Source organism: Ambystoma mexicanum, chromosome 2p, assembly GCF_040938575.1.
Source record: "Ambystoma mexicanum isolate Mex_15411 chromosome 2p, UKY_AmexF1_1, whole genome shotgun sequence".
NCBI lineage: Eukaryota > Metazoa > Chordata > Amphibia > Caudata > Ambystomatidae > Ambystoma > Ambystoma mexicanum.
The window spans coordinates 348973582-348998741 of NC_090923.1; the positions used below are offsets into that span (position 1 = coordinate 348973582).

Here is a 25160-nt window from a genome sequence, read left to right on the forward strand (position 1 = left end):
TCCGTCCCGGGTCCACGTGTGTCCAGTGCGGGGCAGGCTAGCCTCTCACGTGCATTTTTGGCACCAGAACATTGCGGACCTGTGGATCCTTTCCGTAGTATCTGTGTTACCGCCTTCCTATACCTCCTTCTCCTCCTTCCTCCCCATCCACAGATTGGGACTGCAACTCTGTTGGCTGAGATCTGGTTGCTTGTCGAGAGCCAGGCAGTGGAAGTAGTACCAGCCTCCCAGAGAGCATTAGGCCTCTATTCCAGGATTTTCACCATACTAAAGAAGGGCTAGGCTAAGGTGAAGGACCATGCCTTTATGATATATGATATATGATATGGCATTTGTAACGCGCCTATACACAAGTGTTTCAAGGCGCGACGAGGCAGGGAGGAGGGAACAGGGGGAAGACAGACAACGATCCTACTAGGCCAGGTGTCATTCAGATCGCGCAAGTGCAGGGGTAGGTGGAAGGGAAAAAGTGCAAGGGGAAAGGGGAGAGGGGGGGAAGTGCTGAACAGGGTTAGTAGAATAAAAAATAAATAATAAATAGGGCCAGCTGGTGGCAAGTGCAAGGTAAGTGCAGACAAGTGCTCGGAGGAGGGGGCTGTAAGGGATGCAGAGACAGTCCCGCAGTGCTGGGGTTGCCAGGGAGGTAGTGCAAGTGGAAAGTGGCTGGGCCAAGGACAGAGGTCGGTGAGAGTGGCCCAGGTGCAGGTTCAGTGCAGTTTCAGTGAAGAAATTAGCAGGGGAGAGGGAGAGAGAAAGCAGAAGCAAAGAGGAAGGTTTTGAGGTGCTTCCGGAACCGAAGATGGTTCTCCTCAAGTTTCAGGGAGGCAGGAAGGCTGTTCCAGAGGGAGGCCCCTGCCGCAGAGAGAGATCTACCCCCAGCTCGTTGCTTCGAGAAGCGGCTGACCCTGAGGGAGTTGGAGACAGATGAGCGAAGGGCTCGGGAAGGAAGATATTTAGGAAGAGAGAGTTGAAGGTATATAGGCCCCAGGCCCCAGAAGGCCTTGTGGACAATGCAGAGGGTTTTGAACTTAATCCTCGCAGCCACAGGGAGCCAGTGTAGAGATTTCAGTCCTGGAGAGATACGGTCCCTGGGCTTGAGGCCAAGGACAAGTCTCGCAGTCCTGTTCTGGATGAGTTGCAGAGGGCGGAGAGTAGAGGCAGGCAGATTAAGATAGAGGCTGTTACAGTAGTCCAGCTTCGAGAGAACCAGGGCTCTGGAGACCGTGAGCTTCTGGGGGAAGGAGAGGAAGGGAAGAATACCTCTGAGGAGGTGCAGCTGGTAGTGAGACTTCTTAGAGACGTCAGTAATATGAGGAGAGAAGGAGAGTGTGGAGTCGAAGATGACCCCGAGGTTTTTTGCCTTGCAAGTAGGAGCAGGAAGCGGGCCAAGCGAGGCTGGCCAGAGCGCTGCAGGGAAGGAGGGAGTGGGTGTGCCGATGAGTAGAATCTCAGCCTTACTGGCATTAAGGCAGAGGTCATTGGCGGCACACCATTCCTGGATGGCAGACAGTCGGAGATGAGGGAAGGAGAGGAGGAGGCCGAGGGTAGCCTGAAAATGAGCTGGGTATCATCCGCATAGCACTGAAAGTTGGGGCAGAGAGTGGCGATGCGGTGGGCAAGGAGTGCCAGATACTGGTTGAACAGCCAGGGAGAGAGATTAGATCCCTGGGGGACACCACAGGTAGAGAAGAAGATGTCAGAGAGGAAGGACCCCAGTTAGACCTGGGAGGGTCGGTTGGAAAGGAAAGAGGTCAGCCACGCCAGAGCCTGACCAGTGATACCCAGGTTAGCACGGAGACGGTTGAGCAGGATGGCATGGTTGACAGTGTCAAAGGCAGAAGAGAGATCGAGCAGAATGAGAACACACGGAGTGTTGGAGCCGAGGTTTGAGAGCAGGACCTCACGGATGTTCAGGAGAGCAGTTTCCGTGCTTCTGGCAGCTCTGAAGCCAGATTGATGGTCATGAAGACTACCAACAGATTCAACATGGAGGTTGAGCTGGGAGATGGACCCAGTTTCTCCAGGAGCTTGCCCAGGAAGGGAGTGATGGAGATTGGGCGATAGTTAGCTGGGCAGGCGGGGTCGGAAGAGGGTTTCTTAAGAAGAGGATGCACAAGGGAGTGCTTAAGGGGGGATGGGAAGACTCCAGAGGCGAAGGAGTGGTTGCAAAAATCAGCCAGGGCAGGAACCAGGGAGTCGATGTGGTCCTTGATAGTTTTGGAGGAGCAGGGGTAAACCTGTTTAGTCGAGACTTTCATAGATCGGACTTGTCTGGAAACCTCGTCAGCAGAAAAAAGGGGAAAGGCAGAGAAGGAGGGAGGAGGGGTGGCTGCAGAAGGGCCAGAGGGAGAGCCAGGAAGAGATGGAGGGAGGTGATAGGAGGAGAGTGTGGACAGGATGTCCTGAGTTTTAGAGACGAAGTGAGAGGCCAGTGCAGTGCAGAGGGCCTGGGAGGGGACAGGAAAGGTAGAGACTGCAGCAGGGTTGGCAAGCTCCTTGCAGACTTTGAAGAGTTCGGCCGAGTTGTTAGATGCAGCAGAGATGCGGGCTTGGATAAGGGCTCTCTTCTTGGTGAGAACGGAGAGACGGTATTGCCTTTGGAGCAGGCGGCAGGCCAGTTTGTCAGTGGATGTACATGAAGCACGCCATTTCCTCTCTGCCACCCTGCACTTGTGTTTTAGGGTGACGAGATCCGGGTCATACCAGGAGTTGCATTTGGATTTAGGCTTCAGGCGGATTCTCATGACAGGGGCAAGGATATCAAGACTATCAGATATAGCAGAGTGGAGTGTGGAGAGGGCTGTGTCAGGGTGGGAGTCAGCCGAAGGGGGAGGGGGGGGGCAAGAAGGTGGCAGCGAAAGCCTCAATTGACACGCGCTTCATGGGTCGGATGACCGAGAAGGCGGTTGGCAGAGATGAGGGTGGCTTTGCCTGTGGGGTAGGGAGGGTGAGGTGGGAGGATAGGAGAAAGTGATCACTCCAGGAGAGAGGAGTGGAGAGAGGGACGGAGAAGGGAAGGTCAGAAGAGATCAGAGCATCAAGAGTGTGCCCTGCAGAATGGGTAGGCCCAGACGGGAGAATAGAGAGTGGGAGAGAGTCGCAGAGGTCACGAAAGAGTCCAGAGGGGGGACAGGGGGCATCCAGGTGGATGTTGAAGTCACCAAGGAAGAGGAGTTGAGTGGTTGAGGCCAGGAGTGAGGAGGAGAGGTCAGCCCACTCAGAGAGGAAGGAGGAAATTTGACCAGGTGGCCGATAGATAGCCACTGTAAGGGAATGGCTAGGAGAGAGAGAGAGTCGGCAGACAAGAACTCAAAAGAGACGTAGGTCTGCGTAGGAGTGACAGTGGCAGGAATCCACTCAGTGAAGATAAGGGCCACACCCCCCCCCCCCCTGCACGGTTGGGCCTAGGCACAGAGAGGATCATGCTGACTATGTACATGCTGACATTGATTTAATGTAATTTTCTATTAGGGGCCTTTTCTTAGGTCTGTTGATTTTCATTTGTTTATTTGAATAAGGATTTTCACAGAAATTGCTTATAATTTGTAAATATATTGACAATATATGTGCAGCTTTGCATTGGTTTAGCTTTCGTTAAATGTCAAAAGCCCTGAAGAAGAGCAAGGCTCGAAACACATGTTTATCGGCTTGCAAACAAAAACTGTTCAAATTCTTTGTTCAACAAATTGCATACACTCTTCAGTGTTTATTAAAAGCGCGCAAGAGTAATCATTAATTGTTGAGGCATACAGACTTTGTGGGGTTTTTTTGTCTGAGTTTCTTGGTAGGCGTTTAGGAAACCTCTCTGTCAGTCTCCATTGCTAATAACTTAAATAAATTCCCGGGCATCTAGAGCAGGTTGTGGGTTAATTCTCACCCCATTCTATTGCAAATACTGCAGACCAACCACTAGATGTCGGCCCATGCATATCATGTGAATCCAAGCAAATGCATGCATCTGAAAGATGATTACAGGCATGTAATGTTTGTCTTTCTTTGACTCTACCTATGATAACGGAGTAGCAAGCTGCCATTCACACTATTATTCCTGTGCCTCCCACCAATGGCTAAAGTTGTAAAAAGTAGTATGGCAGCAGCCATGCACCACAAATGGCAAATGAGTCATGCTTTTAAAGTGTAAATATGTTAAGTGAAAGGAGTTTGTATTACAGTTGCGCTAAAATACTGTTGAAATCAAAGCTGGGACAGATTTTTTTTATGAATGATTCTTTTTGTTTTATTGAAATTGTAGTTGGATGCCGACACATGTTTCGACTCACTAGTCTTAATCAAAGGAAAATATATTTTTAAAGTGCAAAAAGTCTTACTATTTGTACCTTGTTTCGACAACTTATAATTCAGAGCACATGAATGTTACCTGCCATGAGGAGCTGTCTCCCTCATAATGTTAATTCTAAAGTCTGTTCTCCCTCCTAGCATTGCTTCTCATGTCTTCATGATACTTCGTGTCATTTACTTTTTTCACATAGGGTGGCTTGAAGGCAGATACTCCCATAATATTAAATAATGTATTTCCTCGCACTTAAGTTTCTATGATGTATTTGATTAAGGATTACCTTATTAGATTTGCATACTACACTTTATTACAATCGTTTATAATTACCTTTATACATGGGGCATTTTTTTATCGAAAGGAATGTATAGGCACCCTCATACTAAATAACTGCTTGGACTCAGTTACTTAAGCAGTCAAGGGATCATTTGATGAATCCTGTGGAAACCCTACCTGAAGTCTCCTCCCAGGTGGCCAGAGAAAGGCAGCCGATTCCTGATCTGAAGCGTGGGGGTTTATTTTAGCCCGGAGGATCACCTGGGAGGAGAAGGGCCCCAAGGGAATAGGAGCGTTCTGCTAGGAGTGACGCACGATTTATCTTTTTCAGAAGAACACATTTCTGTGTTGCCAGAATTTAATGGATTGCTGTCAACGTAAGGTCTCACTTCCCAAAACTCTCCACCTTGTCAGTAATAAAAATCATAACCTACGTGGGAATAATGTACATAAGAATTCCAGCATTAATTCCTTGGTGTTGAATATTTATAATTCTCTTGTAGGTTTGGGTTATGAAGACAAGATTTCTTCCCCACCGGTCTACCTTACCACCTTTTAAAAACCTTCCCAAAAGAGGTACTCATTAAACAGAGTAAATTACATGAAGTTGAAATTGAGGCGTTTAATGGAAAAGAAACCAGAACATTGGAAAATTCAAGTCGCACAATTTCCTAAGTACTGGGACGAGGAATAGAGACAGAGGTCCAAAACGGCAATACGCATTCTATTGATCCTAATGACCCACATCTGAGCGGGAGCTTTGAGGATATAAGGCTCCCTCCCAAGAAGGCAGAGAGCAGAAGTTGTTGCAGGCTGCAGTTGCAGCAGCAGGAGTGGAAAACCGAAGACTAGAGAGCTGCTGCTGTTTCTGAAGCAGGTGCTTGTTCGGATAGTGTCTTTGTTTTTGCAGATCGAAAGTGCAGCGTTTGCGCAGCTGGAATCACTGTTTATGGAAGGCTTTCCTTGTGGAAGTGGAGAGAGAGACTCCTGACCCTGTGTTTTGTTCCAGTGGCCGGTGAGCACCAGAGCACTTTCTGAGCGAGAAGAGCTCCTTTCCTAATCGGCGCGAGCTACAGGAAGAAGACTGAAGAAGTCAGTCATACAGAAAGCAGCAGAAGCAGAGTTGGATACAGCAGTGGATTGAGCGGACGCGTATGAGTAATCCGGTGAGTTTTACTGTTGATAGGTAATTCCAGAACGTTCCGTAGTCGAATGCTTGCTATTTTTCCTTATTTTGAATACCGAGATAATGAAAGTATCTTAATTGTGTTATAACAACATTGACAAAGGACAAGAAAGGAAAGGTTGCAATTACTATTATCCAAGCTAAGAATATTGTCAAAGCGGAGCAAGAGCTATATTAAATCCAAATAGAAACACACATCGCCAAAGGGCAATACTGAAACGAGCTAACCATAACCACCATTGCCAAAGCCAAGAGGGCAATACTAAAGGCAGCTAATGGTTACCATTATTGCCAGAGCAAAGTAGCATTACAGGAGGACATCAACGAAAAGTGCCAAAGCCAAGTAGTACGCAAGTGTAAAACAAACATGGTCAGCTGTTTTTTTTATGTAAAAGTGGGAAAGCAAGAGTGGCATTAGAGAAGCCCTCCTGGTAGAAAGTATTGAGGAGAGGAGAATAACCTGCATTGCCTGTGCCAAATGTAACAGTGGAACAAACGGCACCAATGTGTCTCATGTTTCCTCAGAAAAGATGTGAATTCTGATGTCGTAGAAAGTCTAAGACTTTTCCAAAGGTTTGAAGCAAACTCTCCACAGAGTACTTGTAGTAGTGCCTTGAGATTTTGTCCTGGCAGGCAAGTATACCAGGATAGGAACCTTTCAGTGGTATTCCTGGCAGGTTAGTGGACCAGGAAGAAATCATTGAAGCACTGCATTGTTGTTGAAAGTTTTGAAGAAGTGGCAAGACCACTAAAATGTTTAATGAATTGTGGTGGAATCATCCTGACAAAAACGTTGTTGTTGGTACAGAAGAATTGTGAAAGTATATTTGCCTAAGAGGATGAAACCGGGTTGTACTTTAGTCAATACTTGAAGCGAAAAAGTCTTTGCATCTGATTAAACTTTTGTTAAGTCCCAGTGAACGACTTTTGGAGTAAAAACTTTATGATCAAAACTTTGTTACAAAAAAAGAACTTTCTTCTGTGAACGTTAGATTGAAATTCCTGCTGAATCTGGGGGACAGGATTCAACCCAGGTTACAAGGATACACAGTTAATAGGTGTATGTTGAATATAACTTTTATTTCGAATGGATTGTGTCCTAAGTAGGGGTGTCACAGTATTAGTTTTATGGCGGTACGATAACAATCTTGCCAAATGATGGTATATCATGGTTATCGCGGTATAGCAGGTGGAGTTAACTAATCTTAACAAATATTTTCTTAAAAGGTCATAAATTGTCAGATTTATCATTACAAAAAAAACCAGGCACCCAGGGCCAGAATTGGGCTTATCAAAACATAATTTCCACTGAAATGCCACCCTTTGCTTCCACCAAACACAAATGTGTAGAGGTGGAGGAGGGGGGGATGCCCTGCTGCGACTGGCAGAGCAAACTTAATAGCTTTTCTTAAGTGTTCATTTAGGCTTTTAGCTCCCCCACTGGCTACTGGTGAAGGTGAACATGTTGCCATCTTGATGATTTGCATGCCACAGATTAATGGAGGCTGATGGTAGTATGCGCTTGTGCTTGTGCACATGCACTCTCTCTCTTTACGTTACAGCCTTTAGTTTACTGGCGGGCCAAAGGTGTTCCGTAATGACGGACATGTTACCCTTTGGTATGGCAGTAGGGAATACGCAGTGTGACTTTTTATATGTAAATTCAATGATAGAACCAGGAAAACATTGTCATATGTTTAGAAAACATCCATTATAAATATATAAACCCCAAAGCCGCCAACCCAAAGTAAATCCTTTTCCTTCTTGTCACTGTATTTATTCTTCCTATTGCTAACATATTGATCTTGTGTCAGGCATGTGTGGTTTACGGAATGGCATTAAAAACTGCTTCAATGCAAACTACTTGTACCAAACTGCATTTGAAGTTCTTTAACTTACCATTTAGTCAATGCTTTTAAGTTAATTTACGAATACGCAGGCAGGATTGTCCAGCTGTAGCAAGGTAGCATTTTGAAATTTGTCTCTGCACATATTTAGCTGATTCTCCAGGAATCTAAAGCGGCTGCAGAATTGGTCTTTCGTGGCGCTCACTCGTTGATCACCTTGAATTTAAGAGTGACTAGTGCAAGTGTTATAATGCACATTTTGAACAATGAGCTTGCTGCTCAGTAACAGGTGATTGCTTTGAAAATTGGCCTCGACTTGAATTTTTTTTATCCACTTTGCATGGGCATTATGACCCCTTGCTGCATCAAAGTTTGTTTTGACAACTCTATCCCTTTAAAGGGAGAAAAGTCACTCGTGCAGTCTGAAAGCCCATGTAATTGTGTTTCTTTTGTCAAAAGGTCATAGCTAACAGACACACCGAAAGGTTGCATAGTGATCTAATCACTATAGATTGTTTACCATCTGCCTGGTGTATTATGAAAGTCTGATGTCAGTTGCCACTGAACATGTAAGGGACAGCGTTCAGTGGGCGCTGTTGATTTCTTTCTTGATTCTTGCAATACATGTTAATTTACCTTCTTGAAGATAGTGGCAAAAAATAACTTTGAAATACATATCGGCACAAATATGGCCTACACCACACCTCAACACAGCCCCATCATTACTGTTTTCTCCAGGTCTGAGTGCATTACGACCCTTGTAATGCGAGTTCAGAGGGTGGAATGCTTTCATGAGTAGTGTCACAAATTGAGAATAGAGCTAAGAAATATTTCACCCCCATTGGTCTGAATACTTCAAATTGAATTTAGACTGTCCTGCCTGCTTGAGTCCAGTGCCATATGCAGGAGGCAGGTAGGTGAAGGATCAAGTGAAGCAACAACTCTAGTCCCAATGTGCTAATCTACACAGAGGACCGTTTGGGGGGGTCGCAGTTTATTTACTATCAGAAAGCGCTGATAGGCCAAGTGTTCACACAGTCTACAGCAAGGTCGGACTGGGGCATGAAAGTGTCTCGGGCACCAACATAAAAGTGACCCATAGTTGCAAATGGGAATTCATTCCTTTGGAACACTGTTTGAATAGTACTCAAGGGGGACATTTTTGATAAAATGTGATGCAAATTGTACTTTAAAAAGAACATTTATTCTGAAACAGTGGTCAAAACTATTAGCCGCATAGTGAAGTCACTCATCAAAAAAAGTGCCCCACTGTGACCCAAAAAACTGGCCCACACAAGCATTTTGCCTTTTTGGTTCGGCCATGGGCTATTGCCCTAAAGGCCAGTCCATGCCTGGTCTACAGAGCTGAAGTTGTTTGCGGATATGCATCAGAAGGACATCAAGTTCATTCCCCCCTTTGAATTCTGGGATGCGTAGTTCCCCCATCTTTCAAATTGGTGGAAAAACTACAAATCCCAGAATTCCAAGCTAAAACAAAACTGGATGGCAATCCGATCCATGACCATGAGATATTAAAGTTCCTTGAATCTAAACCTTGGTGAGAGTAATTCGATATGCGTGACGTCACTAGACGTCTTTTTATTTTTTTTTACAATTTGCACAGCCAGAGCAAGTGCTGTTCCAATGTGTGTTTGCTCGGTGCAGTAGGACCTTAACTTACTTAACTAATGGCACATGATGCCGGGCCAGGCTGAATCGATACATTTCTGCTCCTGTTGGCTGGGTGGTTGCTAAGCAAAGTGCTCCAGTCTCCACTGTTTTGCAAGTCGCTGAACGTTTTATTACATTCGTTTACATACGAACAAAAGGAACATTAAAAGGCTCAATTTCAGTTCAGGCCCTCAGCTCACCCTTGTGATGTCCCTGTGGTCTTGTTAATTGCAAATTGAAAATCCATGCAATCACCATAGAAGATCTGACCTGTAGCGCGGAGCAGCATGACAGTGTGAACACGTTTAAAATCTGTATGCTGCCTTTCAAATAATGCCTGAAACAAAATAACTTTGTTCTAGCTTACCCATGAAATCCAGGTCTGGCGGAGTCTATGAACTGGAGTCTCTGGTATGTTAGGCTCACCTGGTATCCACGGGGACGCTACCCAGTTGTAGGGGCTCTGGTAGCCTCTGCGGTTCCCAGGTGTGACCAGCAGGGAAGTTCTGCCTGGAATACAGGTGGGTAATGTTCAAGACGGGGAAACTGGGGGAAGCAACCCCCCACCACTCTGTATGCCCGCAGCCCCTCTGGACCTCTCCTCGCCTTGTTGTTAATTCAGGTGTGCTCTCCGTCCTGCCTTCTTGTCAGGGGCGCGTTGTCCTTTGTGGGCGAATGCGGTCTAGTTACTTCACTGATGCCGGCCCGTTTTGAGTCTTTCAGGTAGGTCTTATTGCTGTTGTACATTGTTATTCTTGCATGCCTTTCTTGGTTTTAAATAATGTCTTTTTCTCTTCCTTGGGTGCATGGAAGTCCGACGTGATGCATTGGCTGAATTGGGTCTTGCCGGTAAATGATGGCGTATAAAGAGCGCTTTGATGCGCTAAGTAGGCGCTAGGCGCAGCGCTATGATGCTTTGCCTTTGCTAACCTGTTGTCTTTTCTTTCCCATAGATCGCGGTGCTCACCGGGTGTATGCAATCCCGAGGCGAAGCTGGTTGTTGGGCGACTTGCGAGGTAAGCTTTTCGGCACAGTTCGTTATGTTGTAAAAGTGTCTAATGTCTCGTTTCTTCCTTTTTTGCAGATCCGCCGGTCCGGGAGAGACCCTGATCCTAGGATGCTGTTCGCAGGAGCTGTAGGCAGCTAACGATGAAATTACAGGTATGCTGCTGCTGTTAACGATGTCCTTTTGTCTCTTTACAGATGCTGTTCTTCCGATGTTCGCAGGTACAGCTGAACACGATGAGCGTTACGTTGCAGGATTGCAAAGTAACGCTAAGCATGTTATCCAAGTCGGGTGTGGTTTAAATAGCTTCAAGAAAGTAGTCCAGGTAAAGTAGTTCCTAGGCTACCACACCCAAAATACTATACGCATAGCTTGGTTCCAAGGAGTCAAGCTATGTGGATGCCTCCATGTTGGCTGGCACTTAAAATAAAGTAGTTCCCTAAACACAAGTCTTTATTAAGTGTGGGCCCCAAGAGGGCCTAGGCAAAGGATGCCCAAGTTTGTTGGAGACCCGAGCCAAGACCCCTCCTGGCCCATGGGCTTGCCAGGGGGGTTTCTGGATGTGGGTCGTGACAGTATGCTTATAGAGCCAGTCAGCTCATCGTTACCAGCTTTGCATGGGAAACGCAAAGGTTCAGGCACTGGCTAGCTTTCAATGCAATTTGCGCAATGTCGGCTGATCTTTGACACGCTTCTACTGATCACAGAGAAAGAGCGGTTACAGCAGCAGAGCTGCATTTACTAATGTGGCCTCACTTTCCCTATGCTCTTGTCTGCTAAACGAGGCCCCCTTGGCAGACGGCACATCCAACAGTGCAAGACCAAGGCTGCGCAGCACTTGCTTACTGCAGCCTTTCCAAATCAGATTGAAAAGCACCCTTAACGGTATAACTTGTATACTGGTATAAACAACGTGACGGTTATTATTGTTCAATTAAGTTATCTTTAACGTTATACCGTTACATCCCTACTCCAACATATTCCACATCTGACATGTAATGTCAACAGCTGTGCTCCTTAGGACATTTTTCGGCAGAGGGCGTCCTGTGTTGATGTCCCTCGAAGGCCTCCGTCGAGAGCGACGTCATTGGATGTTATAAATAGGATGCACGGCTCCTGTAGCCTCAGTTCAGTTTTTTCCGCAAACATGTTTGCTTCGAGAAATCGCCTCGCTTTCTGTGTTCTTCTTTGTGAAAATTCCTTCATCTACAGTCCAGGATGTCGATTACGGGCCCGCACCGCATTTCTTTGTTGTGTCTGGGCGAGAGTCATGATACGGACGACTGCTCGAAGTGCCAGTCATTGACTGCTAAGGCCTTGCGGGAGCATAAGGTGAAGTTACAGGTAGGTCGGGTTTCTAAAAAACCTAGTAAGTCCTGAAAAGCTGCAGGTATTTCCAGACGATTCGAGGGGTGACTCCTCGTCGGAAGGAGTCCCGGGTATCTCGGTCCCGGAGTGGGTCCAGCCACTAGTCCTCATTTCGGCACTCCTGGAAGCGGCGTCACCAGTCGCCTTCCCTGTCCTCTCCAGATGATGGCACCACGAGGAAAATGGCTTGTCGCACTAAATCCTCGACTCCGGAGGAATGGGAGGCCTTCAGGGATCAAATGCTGGCAATTGTCCAATCCCAGCGCACACTTCTGTCCGTGCCTTCGGAAGAAGCCGGCAGGGAACGGTCTCGGTCCGATGCTCGTGCGCCTTTGGGCCCAGGTCTTTGGCGTGATATACATTGGGAACTGTCGAGGTCCCGTTCGGGCAAGGCTCCGGTTGATTGCCAGAGACGTGCTAGGTCCAGGTCTCTGTGTTCTTCCCTGTTGAAACCGCAGAAGTCTGGTAAGGGCTCTAGATGTCAGTCGAGTACGGCTGCTGGTACTTTGCCTTCATTCCAGCCCTCGGAGCCGTCAGCGCCATTATCGACGTTGACGCCTTTGGCCTATTTGGCTGGAATTTGCCGGGGGAGCTCCCTGGTACTGTGGATCCTCCAAGAAAGGCTAAATCCAAGACTGGGCAGCCTCTTGTCGACTCCAGGCCCACTCTTGTTCCTAGGCAGGAGTACTTTCAGTCTCTGGATGATATCTGAGGATGAGGAGAGGTCAGATTTGGAGTTTGACCCTGTTGAGCCTGATGAGGCTCCTGTCTTTTCCAGAGACAGTCAATTGAAGGAGAAAGGTCAGTCATTGCATGATGCCAGTGGCCTGCACACATCTCCTGAGGTGGATTTTGGTAGGCCTGAGCCTAGGGCTCACGTTGAATCCTCCTATAGGAGATTGATGGCTAGAGTTACTGAGTATCTTGATTGGTCCAGTCCCCCAGTGGCATTTGTTCAGGATGACCTTACTGATTTTTTAATCAAGGCCCATCCACTGACCCAGTGTTGCCGATTAATTTGACTTTGCAAAAAAGGGTGGCGGCTACTTGGCAGACCCCAGAGTCTCTTCCGGCAGTTAACAAGTTAACTAAACAATACTGCCCTTCCAGTAGCGACCCCAGCTACCTATCCTCACAACCTACTCCTGAGCGTTTGGTGCTTCAGGCGGCTGCGGCCACCTCGAGGCAGGCGGTGTACCCTACCATCCCTCCTGATGGGGACGACAAACACTTTGATGGTTCAGGCACGCAAGGTGTTTTCTGCAGGGAGTATGGCATTGAAGTCCGCTAACTCCACTTGTGCCTTGGCAAGATTTTCACACACTGTGGAATTGTCTCTCTAGCGGCTGAGCATATTCCCGTGGGGGAAGAAAGGGATTGGTTCCTTGCTCTCGTGCAAGATGGCAAGGATACCATGTGTGAATCCCTTCAGTCTGGGTTGGACACGGCCGACAGTGTTAGCCGGTCCATGGCTGCGAGCACCGTTCTACACAAGTTTGCGTGGTTGCAGAAGTCTGGTTTTTCTCCGGATGTACAGGCCCGTCTTCTGAACATGCCCTTTCATGGCGCTAATTTGTTTGGCAGCAAGGTTGACGAGAGCCTTGAGAGGTTGCAGACCTCAAAAGCTTCTGCTAAACCTTTGAGCGCAGCTGTGCGTCAACCTCTGCCTTTTTGTCCTAGGGGACAGCAGTGGAGGGGAGGTTCCTTTCGTTACAAATCCTCTTTTGGTAGGACGAGAGGAGCTGCCAATCAAAGGGGTCAACATAAAAGTACCCGGGGTGGTCAAGGAAATAAAGGTGCCAAAGCGGCTCAGGCAGCTGCCTATTTGCCTTCAGGCACTGCCGCAGCCGCTCCAAAACAGCTATGAGGCCATGCTCCATTGTTCACCGGTTGAGGGCAGACTGTCTCAGCCTCTCGAAGAATGGTGAGCTATTACTTTTCATGCGTGGGTTCTGGATACAATAGCCCACGGCTACTGCCGTCCCTTCCTAAAGCTGCCTCAGGACAATCCACCGGGTCTCTCTTTGAAGCTTACAGATCTGCTCCTTGTGCAGGAAATCTTGACCCTGCTGGAGAAAGGCACTATGGAACTGGGCCTGTAGCAGAGAGGAACAAGGGATGGTATTCCCTCATATTCTTTGATTCCAAAGAAGGACGGGGGATTGAGACCCTTCTTGGACTTGCGTCTCCTCAGGAAGGACAAGTTCAAGATGGTCACTCTTTCTCGGGTCCTCCAGGTCCTTTGACTTAAGGATTGGTTGGTGTCTCTGGACCCACAGGATGCTTACTTTCATGTGCCGATTCATCAAAGGACAAAGTACCTGAGGTTTGCGGCTGGCAGCTCGCACTTTCAGTTTTGGGTCCTGCCATTTGGATTGACCTCCGCTCGAGGGTCTTCACCAAGCTAATGGTGGTGGTGGCAGCAGCGTATTTCAGGCGAGGGGGAGATTGAAGTCTACCCTTACCTGGACGACTGGCTGATCCGTGTGAGTTCTCACGAGCAAGCGTTGGATCATCTCAGCCTCACCTGCCGCTCCCTCCACAAGCTGGGCTTCTCCCTCAATTTCAAGAAGTTGCATCTGACACCTTCCCAACAGCTCCAGTACATTGGGTTGTGTTGGACACGTCCTTGGGAAAGTGCTCGCCTCCCAAGGTGAGGGCTCATCACATTGTACAGATGGTGGACAAATGTCAACCTGCCCATCGTCTTCCGGCTTTCGAGTTCTTTAGGTTGCTTGGTTTCATGGCTTCCTGCATTTCCCTGGTGCCACAGGCCAGGCTGCTGATGAGATCCCTGCAATGGGTCCTCAAGATGCAGTGGTCGCAGTTCTCCGGAAGGATGACGGATACCTGTTCAGATCCCATGCTCGGTCTCCCAGGAACTTCTGTGGTGGGTGAACTAAGGGAACCTGATGAAGGGGGAACCGTTTTAGCAACAGTGGCCAGAGGTGACTGTTGTGACGGACGCTTCCCTCACAGGATGGGGTACTCATGCCAACAACTTGACCGCCAGTGGTCGTTGGTCTCTGTCGGAGTCCAGACTCCACATCAGTCTGTAAGAGCTGCAAGCCATCAGGCTGGCCCTGAAGGCTTTTCTGCCCTTGGTACGGGAGGGAAGAGTGTCTTGGGCATGACAGACAACACAGTGGCCATGCATTACCTCAACAAAAAAGGGGGGCAGGGTCACGCGTTTCCTCCAGCCCCGGCATTCCTGATCCTCATTGCTCCGGATTTGGCCTGGAGAGCGTGGTACCCGGACCGTCTGGAAATGTCCATCTGCCCTCCACCCAGTCTTCCCCGCTGAGAGGATCTGCTCTTGCGCAAGGGGGCCCTGGGGGGGGTCGGGGGAGAATCGGGATTTCCATCCAGAGGTCAAGACTCTCAACCTTCACTCTTGGTATCTGAAAGGTTGAGGCATAAGGATTGGGACCTCCCGGATGATGTGATGGAGGTGTTGCTTTCGGCCAGGCGGCCTGCAACAAAATCCCTGTATCGTTGGCGTAAGTTCTGTGACTGGTGCAGGGATCACAATGTTGATCCTTTTCAGTGCTCCATTACTATGGTTTTGTCTTTCTTACTTTCTTTGGCCTACAGGGGCCTTCAAGTGGGTACCATTAAAGGTTACCTGGTGGCGCTGTCTATCTTTAAGCGCTCGTCTGAAGAATGTTCTTACTTTAAGATTCCTTTGATTTCTCAGTTTCTTTAAGGGCTGACTAATTATTCCCGCCGTCCCCTTTCCAGGTGCCGGTTTGGGATTTGAATTTTGGTTTTGAGATTTCTCATGGGTTCTCCTTTTGAACCTTTGCACTCTTGTCCTTTGAGATTACTGTCCTTCAAGACTGTATTCTTGGTTGCAGTTACTTCCGCTCAGAGTGAGTGATTTGAAGGCACTTTCAGATGAGCCACCTTGTTTCACAAGGACAGGGTTGTACTGCAAGTACGTCCTTCTTTTCTACCTAAGTTAGTCTTTGATTATCATTTGAGTCCAAAGGTGGTTCTTCCATCTTTCTACCCGCCTCCTCATCCTGGTAAGGAAGAGGAGCATCTCCACCGGGTAGATCCTAGGACAGCCCTTAGCTTTTACATTTCTAGGATGTCCAGGGTCAGAGTGGACGATCAACTCTTTGTAGGATATGGTGGACTCCGATTGGGCCAGGCTGTTACCAAACAGACCTTGTCCAGGTGGATTATCCTTACCATTAGACAGTGTTACCGGTTGGCGGGTAAAGACCCTCCTGAAGGGTTGAGAGCTCATTCCACTAGGCTTGTGGCTACTTCCACCACCCTCCAGCGGGGTGTTCCTATTAGGAATGTTTGTGATGCCTCTACTTGGGCTTCAATCCATACATTTGTAAAACATAATTCCCTGGATACTATCCATGGTCGGGATAGGCGGTTCTTTATTCCGCAATCTAGTTGGGTATTCTAAATTCTTTTCCCTCCTCCATTTACTGGTAATGCTTCGGGAGTCTGTCAAAGATGTGGAATGCGTTGGAGGACGCAATCCATTCGAAGAACAAGTTGCTTACCAACTGGTAAAGTTCTTTCGATTGGATGTTCTCCAACGCATTCCACATCACCCTCCCAACCTGCCCCTCAGGAGAATTTCCTATGCAATTGCAGCTTCCGTTTCCGCAAGGCTAAATGCAGTCCAGCAGGCATCTGAATGGTGTAAAAAGTTCTGAGAAGAAAAATCTTAAACTGATGCTACGGGCGCTGTGCGTCCTATTTATTACATCCTGTGATGTCATCCTCGACGGAGGCCTTTGAGGGACATGGACTTGACGCAGGACGCCATCTGCCGAAAAAATGTCTGAAGTGCACAGCTGTGGACAAAACATGTCAAAGATGTGGAATGCGTTGGGGGAACACCCAGTCGAAAGAACGTTACCGGTTGGTAAGTAACTTGTTCTTTTTAAACTGTGCTTGTCGTCTGGTGAGTCATAGATTGAAGATTGGTAACTTGTGTGCCAATATTTGAAACTAAACGTATGGCTCTAGTTATAGCATTCAAGGTGACCAGCATGTTATGTCTGGTACAGCATTGTGTCCGAGTAAGTTTTTCATATTGTATGTGTCAAACCTAATCAGTTTTTAAAATCTTCATGAGGTGTGTTCACCCATGCTTGGAGCTGTCCTAATAGTTGTGTTTTGGCCTGTAAGTAAGCCCTGGCCTGCCAAAGCACGGTTAGTATTTTTTTTTTATTCTAAACAGTTTTTCCACGAGCAGGCAAGCCTTTCCTCTCCTAGTCACCAAGTCGTCCAGTCAAAAGGACCATGCTTAGTAACAACTTCTGCCCTTCTTTTGCACTGCCTGGGTCTCCTCATCGAGCAAAGCGTACAGAATTCTGTCCATTTGCCCTTCCCACATCCCTGACACTCCAAAATGAGAGCGTAGACCATGTTGTGCAAAACAGTCACTCTAGTATAACCCCTTTGGTGCAGTCACTCAAGCAGCCTAGGGTCAGGCATTGTCCTTGAGCTAGGAGATTGCCACACCCTATTCCTTGGCACCTCGGGCAGGGCTACCTCAAGCCTGTTGCCTCCTGAAGCCATGTTAGCGGAGAGAAGTTAACAGGTATGCATGTCGTAGTGTTCTAACTTCTTTCTTTTGCACAATAGTGGGCTCTGAGCTTCCAGGTAAATGTATCCAACAGAGCGGGACTCTGGGAGTAGGGACAGCTTGCTGATGGAAATTATTTGGGGAAGAGGGAAAGAACTGCTTCCCTGGTACCACTGTTCCAGAATGCTTTTCAGTCCAACTAGCTCACTGTCCTACCTTATTGCTTTTCATAGTCACCCCCCCTTGATTCGTTGTCTAATCTAACTTCATCCTTTCATCCCTTATTTCCCTGTTACCACTCTTAATATGCAGTGCTTTAAAATGGCCTGAAGTTGGTTTCTGCTATAAAAGACAGCTACATTGGTACATACTTTTAATTGGTTTTTTTCTCCGTTGGCATTAAGAGACTATAAAGAAAAGTTTAGGTTCATATTTTTTCTTTTTTTTTCTTTTTTTAAGCGAAGTCTAAGTAATACGGAAGATGAGTGCACACACCTGAAAGAAATGAACGAACGAACTCAGGAGGAACTGAGAGAGCTGGCCAATAAATATAACGAAGCTGTAAATGAAATCAAGGACCTTTCTGACAAATTGAAGGTTAGTCGTGCTATGTGAAATATAATGAAGTAAATGTATAATCCATTGTAATGATTAAAATGCATTTATATTCAGTAAATCACCTTCGAAATTGAGAGCTGTGGAAATAAATGTTTTCTTCGAAATTGATCTGTTGCCAACAATAAAAATAAGTTTGATGTATAGGTGGAGATGCTATAATTCATTGCAAAATTGAAGTACTTAGTTGTACCATAATAAAACATCATTCAAGTTTTCTAACTCAGTATATGCATGAGTTAATATTTGGATTGCACAATGTAACTTATAAGCAAAAGTACCCGTTCTCTGAACGGGTTCTGAAGACAGACCTAACACTCTCATTAATTGTTGAAAATCACTGATCCCGTAGGTCGCTGCTCCGTCTTACACTGGCGTGGTCCAGTTCGTTACAGTGCAATTGCCTCGGAAATCGTGCATTCTAGGGCCTTGAAACATGGTTTTTGAGGCTTTTGAGTTTTGTTGCTTGTGTCAGGACCAGTTGAGAAACAACTTTTTTCTTTCCCTTCCTGGTGAACATAGTTTATAGCTTCGTCGGCAGACACCATCTCTCAAAACATTTCTGGAAAAGTAATTTCACCTGATGCAGCAAAAATGTGGAATCTTCTGGAATGCTACCTGCCTCTTGGGTCCATTCACCTCTCATACACTTTTTGGTTTCCCTTCCTGGTGAAAGTGATTTACGAATTTGTCAGCAGGCGACAAACACTTTAACTTTTGCTGAAATCCGGGGAAAAAGGTGAGGTGTCAAAATGTGATGTTGCTAATAATGTCAGAGGATTGAAACTGGTATATATGCAAAATTAGTTGCAGATTTGTTCAACTGTGTGGAATTGTATAAGGAACTCCAAGCTTTGCTAAGCCACAAACATTTTGACTTTCATATATGTAGCAAATATTTAGGTGGATAAAAGCAAAGAAAAGGTAAAAATAGTTGTATTATGGTTTGGGGATATTAAGTTAATATACTTTTGAATTATTTGGACAAAGCCTGTTCATGGCAATTTAAAATAGGATTCGAAAGGATTGTGTCCTCCGACATATTCTTGATCTTTGATAATTCGTCTCCAGCTTGCTGGCCTTTGAATTTTTTTCTCTGTAGAGGGCGCTGCGCGTCGACTTCCGCCGAGTTGGTGTCCCTCGACAGCCACCGTATCGGCGCCGACATCACCATGCCCATAAATAGCCACGTGCGGCGTCCGTTGCTCAGTTCCTTTTTTCCGCGCTTCGTGGGGCCTCGGAATGTCGTTGCTCAGTTAATTCAGATAAACCTCTTATATTTCCTCGATAAAACCAACTCGTACTCTATGGCTTCTTCATTCGAACCGACGACTCTGTGGTCCGGCTTTGAAAAATGTCGAGACTGCGGAAAGAAAATGTCAGTAACGGATCCTCATAGATCTGTTTGTGGTGATTGGGAGTCGATCACCATTGTTCGGAGTGTGAAGACTGCATGTCCATGACGGCGAAAGCCTTGAAGGAGCGCAAGGGGAAGCTCGAGAGAGGTAAGTCAGTGAAAACCTTCTCGAAAGTTTCTTCGGCCAAGGCATTCGTCTCCTCAGCGTCAAAAGCATTCCCATTCTAGGTCTCAAAGTAGCTCCCACCACTCGTCGAGATCTAGACACTCAAAGAAGAGACGTTGAAGATCCCCTTCCTCGTCATCTTCTGTTTCCCCAGAAAGGGTCTCCTGCCCCACAAAACACAGCTCTCAGGCTGAGTGGGAGGAATTCACGAAGGAAATGCGTAGCGTTTTTGTGAAAGCGGCCTCAACCCACTCGAAGACAGCTGAGGGTGATACCCTGGGTGAAAGACCTCAAAAATTGAAACGCCGCGAGTCGCTGCACCCGGCAAAAGAGTCCACCCGAGAGCACCACGGGCCATCGGGTAGGAAGGCACCATTTTCGACGCTGTCGTCGAAGATCCCTTCGACTCATGGATCAGCGCCATCGACGCTGTTGTACGAAGGTTTCTTCGACGCATCAGTCGATCGAATCGACGCCGACATCGATGCAGATTAAAGAAAAAACCACGGCTACTTCACAGCCAACGGTTATGCCCAAGGCTCCAGCACGACGCTGAGAACGTCGTTGACATCCTCGAGTAGGATCCCGATCCTCGAGTTCCTCGAGGCCTCTTCCAGTTTTCTCAACGCCTTTCTCGGCAAAATTCGAAGCCTTTCACATCGGCATCAACGTTTTCTTGGCCAATTATGACAAGTTTGGCTCCTTCTGCTTTAGAAATGGGTTTTACACCATTTCCGAGGTCAAAGTACCCCAGATTATCTTCAATCTATGAAGAAGGGGGGGATTCTGACCAAGAAAGACCCTTCGGGCTGCAGAGGACCACACCACCTGTTTCAGTGGATTTTACCTCTGAGAAAAGAAGGTTGAAAGACCTACAGTAATCATTACATGAGGCAAGTGGGTTGGACACTTCCCCAGAAGTGGAATTTGTCAAACCAGACCCAGGAGAACATGCCGAAACCCCCTATAGAACCCTGATGGCAAGAATTATTGAATTTTTGGGTTGGTCTGCGCCTTCACCTGTTATTCAACAGGATGACCTTACAGACATACTAGATAAAGGTCCACAGGAGGATCCTGTGGTCCCATTCCATACGGCTTTACAAAGGAAGATTTCATCAAATTGGCAAACTCCTGAGGTTATCCCTGCAGTCAATAAAAAGTTGTCAGCCAAGTATAGGGTAGCGGCGGCTGACCCTGAATATTTATCAAAACACCCAACTCCAGAGAGCCTGGTGCTTAAAGCTGCAACTTCATCAAGCAGCAGATCCGCTTATCCTACTGTCCCACAGGATAGAGATGACAAAAGGTACGATTCTATGGCAAAAAGTCTTTTCTGCTTGTAGTATGGCGTTGAAGTCCATCAACGCCACTTGTACGCTCGCCAGGTTCAGTCACACACTGTGGGAGTGTGCTTCATCAGCTGCTGACTGCATACCGGAAGGAGATGAAAGGGAAGCCTTCCTTAACATCATTAAAGATGGCAAAGATGCCATGTCCGAATCTCTTCAAACTGGCATCGATTCCGCTGACAGTATCAGCAGGGCCATGGCGGCAAGTACTACAATCAGCAGGCATGCGTGGTTACGAATGTACAGGCCAGACTTTTGAATATGCCCTTTGACAGCTCTTCTTTATTCGGTAAAAAGGCTGATCACAGTCTGGAAAAGTTACAAACATCTGAAGCAGCAGCAAAATCTTTAGGAGCTGCAATCCGCCAAACTCCTTTTCGCCCCCCGCACCCTCTGGGAGAGGAAAGTCCTTTCGCTATTATTCCGCATTCGGGAAAGGCAGAGGACAGCCGGCTCAAAGAGGCCAAAGGAGATCCACCCGAGGTGGACGGGTCAAAAGTACTAAGCCCGCAGCAGGTGCCTCTTTACCCTCGGCATCTGCATCAGCCGCCCCCAAACCACTCTGAGGCCTTCCCACACAATACACATGTAGGGGGCAGGTTAACTCACCATCTGACAGAATGGCAGGCTATTACGTCAGATGCTTGGGCATTGGAGACAGTTGCCCAGGGTTACTGCCTACCCATTCTACACATCCCTCAGTCATCCATCGGGGCACAGCTCTCTAAAAGTTCCAGATCTGCTCCTCTTGCAGGAAATTGTAGACCTGTTAGAGAAAGGTGCCATAGAACCGGTACCTGTAGCGGACAGGAACAAGGGCTGGTACTCCCCCTACTTTCTCATAACAAAGGAGGACGGAGGACTGAGACCCATCCTGGACTTACGAGAATTGAACAAGTTCCTCAGGAAGGACAAGTTCAAGATGGTAACTCTCTCTCAGATCCTTCAGGCCCTCCAGCTCCAGGACTGGCTGGTATCTCTGGACCTTCAGGATGCTTATTTCCATGTGCCAATCCATCCCAAACACAGGAAATACCTGATGTTCACAATTGGCGACTCTCATTATCAATTTCGAGTTCTGCCATTTGGGCTGACCTCCGCCCCGAGGGTCTTAACCAAGCTAATGTCGGTAGTGGCTGGGAGTCTGAGGGAAGGGATCCATGTCTACCCCTACCTAGATGATTGGCTGATCAGGGCTGTATCTTCGGAACAAGCTCAGACCCAACTAGATTATGTCTGCCACTTCCTTCACAAACTGGGCTTCTCCCTCAATTTAAAGAAGTCACAGATGATACCATCACAGAGACTCCAGTTCATTGGAGCGGTTCTGGACACTTCCCTGGGAAAAGCCTCGCCACCAGAGGTGAGGGCTCAAGATAGTCTGCAGGTGGTCAACAAGTTTCAAAATCGCCAACGTCTCCCAGCCTTCGACTTTTTGAGGTTGCTAGGCCTCATGGCATCCTGCATCTTCCTTGTGCCAGAGGCTCGCCTGAGAATGAGATCTCTTCAGTGGGCATTGAGAACTCAGTGGTCGCAATTCTCAGGGAGAATGACCGATCTCCTCTGGATTCCAGACAAAGTAGCCCGCGACCTTCAATGGTGGGCCTATCCAGAGAACATCTTGAAAGGAGAACTGTTTTGGCAACCATTGCCGGAGAGAACAGTAGTCACAGACGCAGGAGGTGAGGACCAAGGCCGTTAAGCCAGCGGTGCGGGGCTGCACTCCTAAACACCACTCATGGTGTATAGATTCAATATTGTTCAAGAAAAAAGTAACTAACTTCTGTTGGTTTACTGCAAAAAACGATAGTTTAATACTTGATTTTTGTCTTCAATTTCAGTCATTGTACATCTTAGAAAAAGCAGATGTGCAGGGCGAGCTCAAACAATTGGCCAATGCATTTCGGAACTGCGTTCCTTTGTCAGGGCCAGCTCTTTCCCAAACTAATCAGATTCGAGTTCTTAATAAATGAACAACGAATCTGTTGAATAACCCACAATATATCAGCAATATTGGTTGATTAAACATACAACAATAATGAAGCAAATCCACATGAATCATAACAGAATAAGTAAATGAAGCCATCAATGTATACATCATCATGAGCATGATTTTGGAGTTTTTCAAGTATGCTGGGTATGGATACATCATGCCCAAAAAGGCAATATGGATGCACAAGTTCAATTATATAAACCGCAGTGAACAACACAATTTCAACACATACCAGGAGAAAAGTTATATATAATAAAGAGTACATACATATCATTAACCATAAGAATTCCAACGAATATCAGTGGTAAAAAGGTAAAAATAAAGTCAAAAATACATATGTGAAATCCCATTATATACATGTGTTGATAAATCAAGGAATCACAGCAAAGAAAGAGAAAAAGAAAAAAGGTAGAAAAATGACCGCCAGAATGCCATATATCATTATTCCTAATCAGCATCAAGTAATCACGTAAATATTACTGCACTAACCTGGCCATAGATACAGTATGGACTTGAATCTTACACCAAAACTTCCAAAGTGAAGATTCTTGGCAGGCGTTTCAAAACGCGCGCAGGCGTTTCAATTGCGTGCAGACTCTTGTCTGAAAGAGACATGCAACGCGGTAAGCAGCGTGTCAATATGCCATTCTGTTAGAAGAGCGTGGATGCCTACGAGTAAAGCTACTCTTGAAAGAGACATGCTGCGCTGTACACGGCATGTCAATGTATCATTCTATAAGAAAAACTCAAGATAAGACATGCGGCGCGTATTGCTGTGTGTCAATTTGCTACTCTATTTGAAAGGCTCACATGCCAACGAGCGCCGCAGCGCTCGATTTTACATGCAGAACACTTCTTACCCGACAGTAGAAAGAAGGCAAACAAACTGAAGACGCCGCTACGATGCGTTCGTTGTAGTCATGGTGCTACTTGTTGTGTTCGTTTCGCGTCGCTAAGGCAACGCATGGGGCCGTGAATACTAAAACGCCGGCGGCCATTTTGGAAGGCTGCTGATGTATATTACAAATATAGCATGTCTCATTAGGCGTACGTTCTATGTGGGCTCCTAGTTACAATTGTATCGCTCACAGTGTAAAATAATACATTCTTGGGAGCGCGGGGCATGCATTAATGAACCATTCTTACATAATTAAAAATTATAAAAAATTATAAAAATGCGAAACAAAACCCGATAATGTAAAACCAGGCGGGATAAAGAATAAAAAGGATAGTAGTATAATAAGGATGAAAACCAACATAGTTTCAATCATTGGAAAATACGCCTACCTTATCTTGGAACCTATCGCCTCAGCGTGCACAGGCACAGGTGAGAGTTGTTAAAGCAGTATGCTCCCCTGTGCTAATTCATAGATATCCTTAGTGGGAAGTAAGAGAGAGTAAAGAACAGATCAAGGCTGCGAATGCCTCGTGTGCTATTCCTAAAATTGCCATCAGGTGAAATTACACTATGAAAGTAATAAGGAAGAGAAGAAAAGAAAAAAACCTTTGGACAAAATTCTCCGGCAGTGTGAGGTTGGTAGCCTGGATGAATCCAAGGCATGTGTTTAGTTCATTATTGGTCATATAGGCCATGTTGTATATTCTAAAGGTAAGTACATTCATGACCATACCTCTGCTGGCATACCCTAAGTGAGCCTAGAATTGGCTCAATGTCATAATACATTCTGTCATACTACACATTATCAACTCCGCAATAAGTCATAAATCATGATACAGTTACTCAAACATCAAAGTAAACAAACTGAGGTCCAGCTCCTCGTTCTTTCCATTCGGTGACGTCGAGTTTGTTGATCCAAAAAGCCTCCTTCTGTGCTCGCCACTGTTTAATGTCTCGAGATTGTCCTTTGGGAGGCATGACTTCTAGTACAAGGAACCTCACTTGGCTCACCGTGTGCCCATTGTCATTGAAATGTCTAGCAACATCTGACATCCTGTTCTTGTTCCTGATGTTAGATTTATGCTCATTAATCCTGATTCTAATCTTACGTGAGGTCTCGACAACGTAATACTTTTCACATGGACACTTTATTGCGTAAATAACATTCTCTGAGAGACATGTAGCATGTTGCCTTAGTGCAAACTTTTTGCCAGTTATTGGATGTGTAACTGTGCTTCCTTTGATGATGCTGTTACAGTTCCCGCAGCTCATGCACGGGTGAGTACCAGGGTATTTGTCTGGTCTCTTGACAGGTATCTTCTCTTTGGTTTGTACTAGCAAATTCCGCAGATTACTACTCTTCTGATATGCAAATATAGGTGGAGTAGGAAACAGGTCAGCAGTCTGTTCGTCGCTTGTGAGAACATTCCATTTGTTGTGTATTATGGCCTTAATTTGCTTGTTTTGTATTGACTATTTGGTGACAAAAACCAATTCAGGACTGTCTTTCACAGGTTTCTTCACTAACAGCTGCTGGCGTTCTTGTGCATCGGTTTTAGTCACAGGCG

General features: G+C 46.5%; 1 protein-coding gene across 7 annotated transcripts in view; it reads left to right on the forward strand.

The window, feature by feature from the left end:
* SLMAP (sarcolemma associated protein) overlaps positions 1–25160 on the forward strand; it is a 1535859-nt gene that overhangs the window by 439534 nt on the left and 1071165 nt on the right. For all 7 annotated transcript variants that reach the window (XM_069643684.1, XM_069643683.1, XM_069643687.1 and 4 more), the window contains exon 9: positions 17671–17808. In XM_069643684.1, the coding sequence (XP_069499785.1) occupies positions 17671–17808 (138 nt within the window). The remainder of the gene's footprint in view (positions 1–17670; positions 17809–25160) is intronic.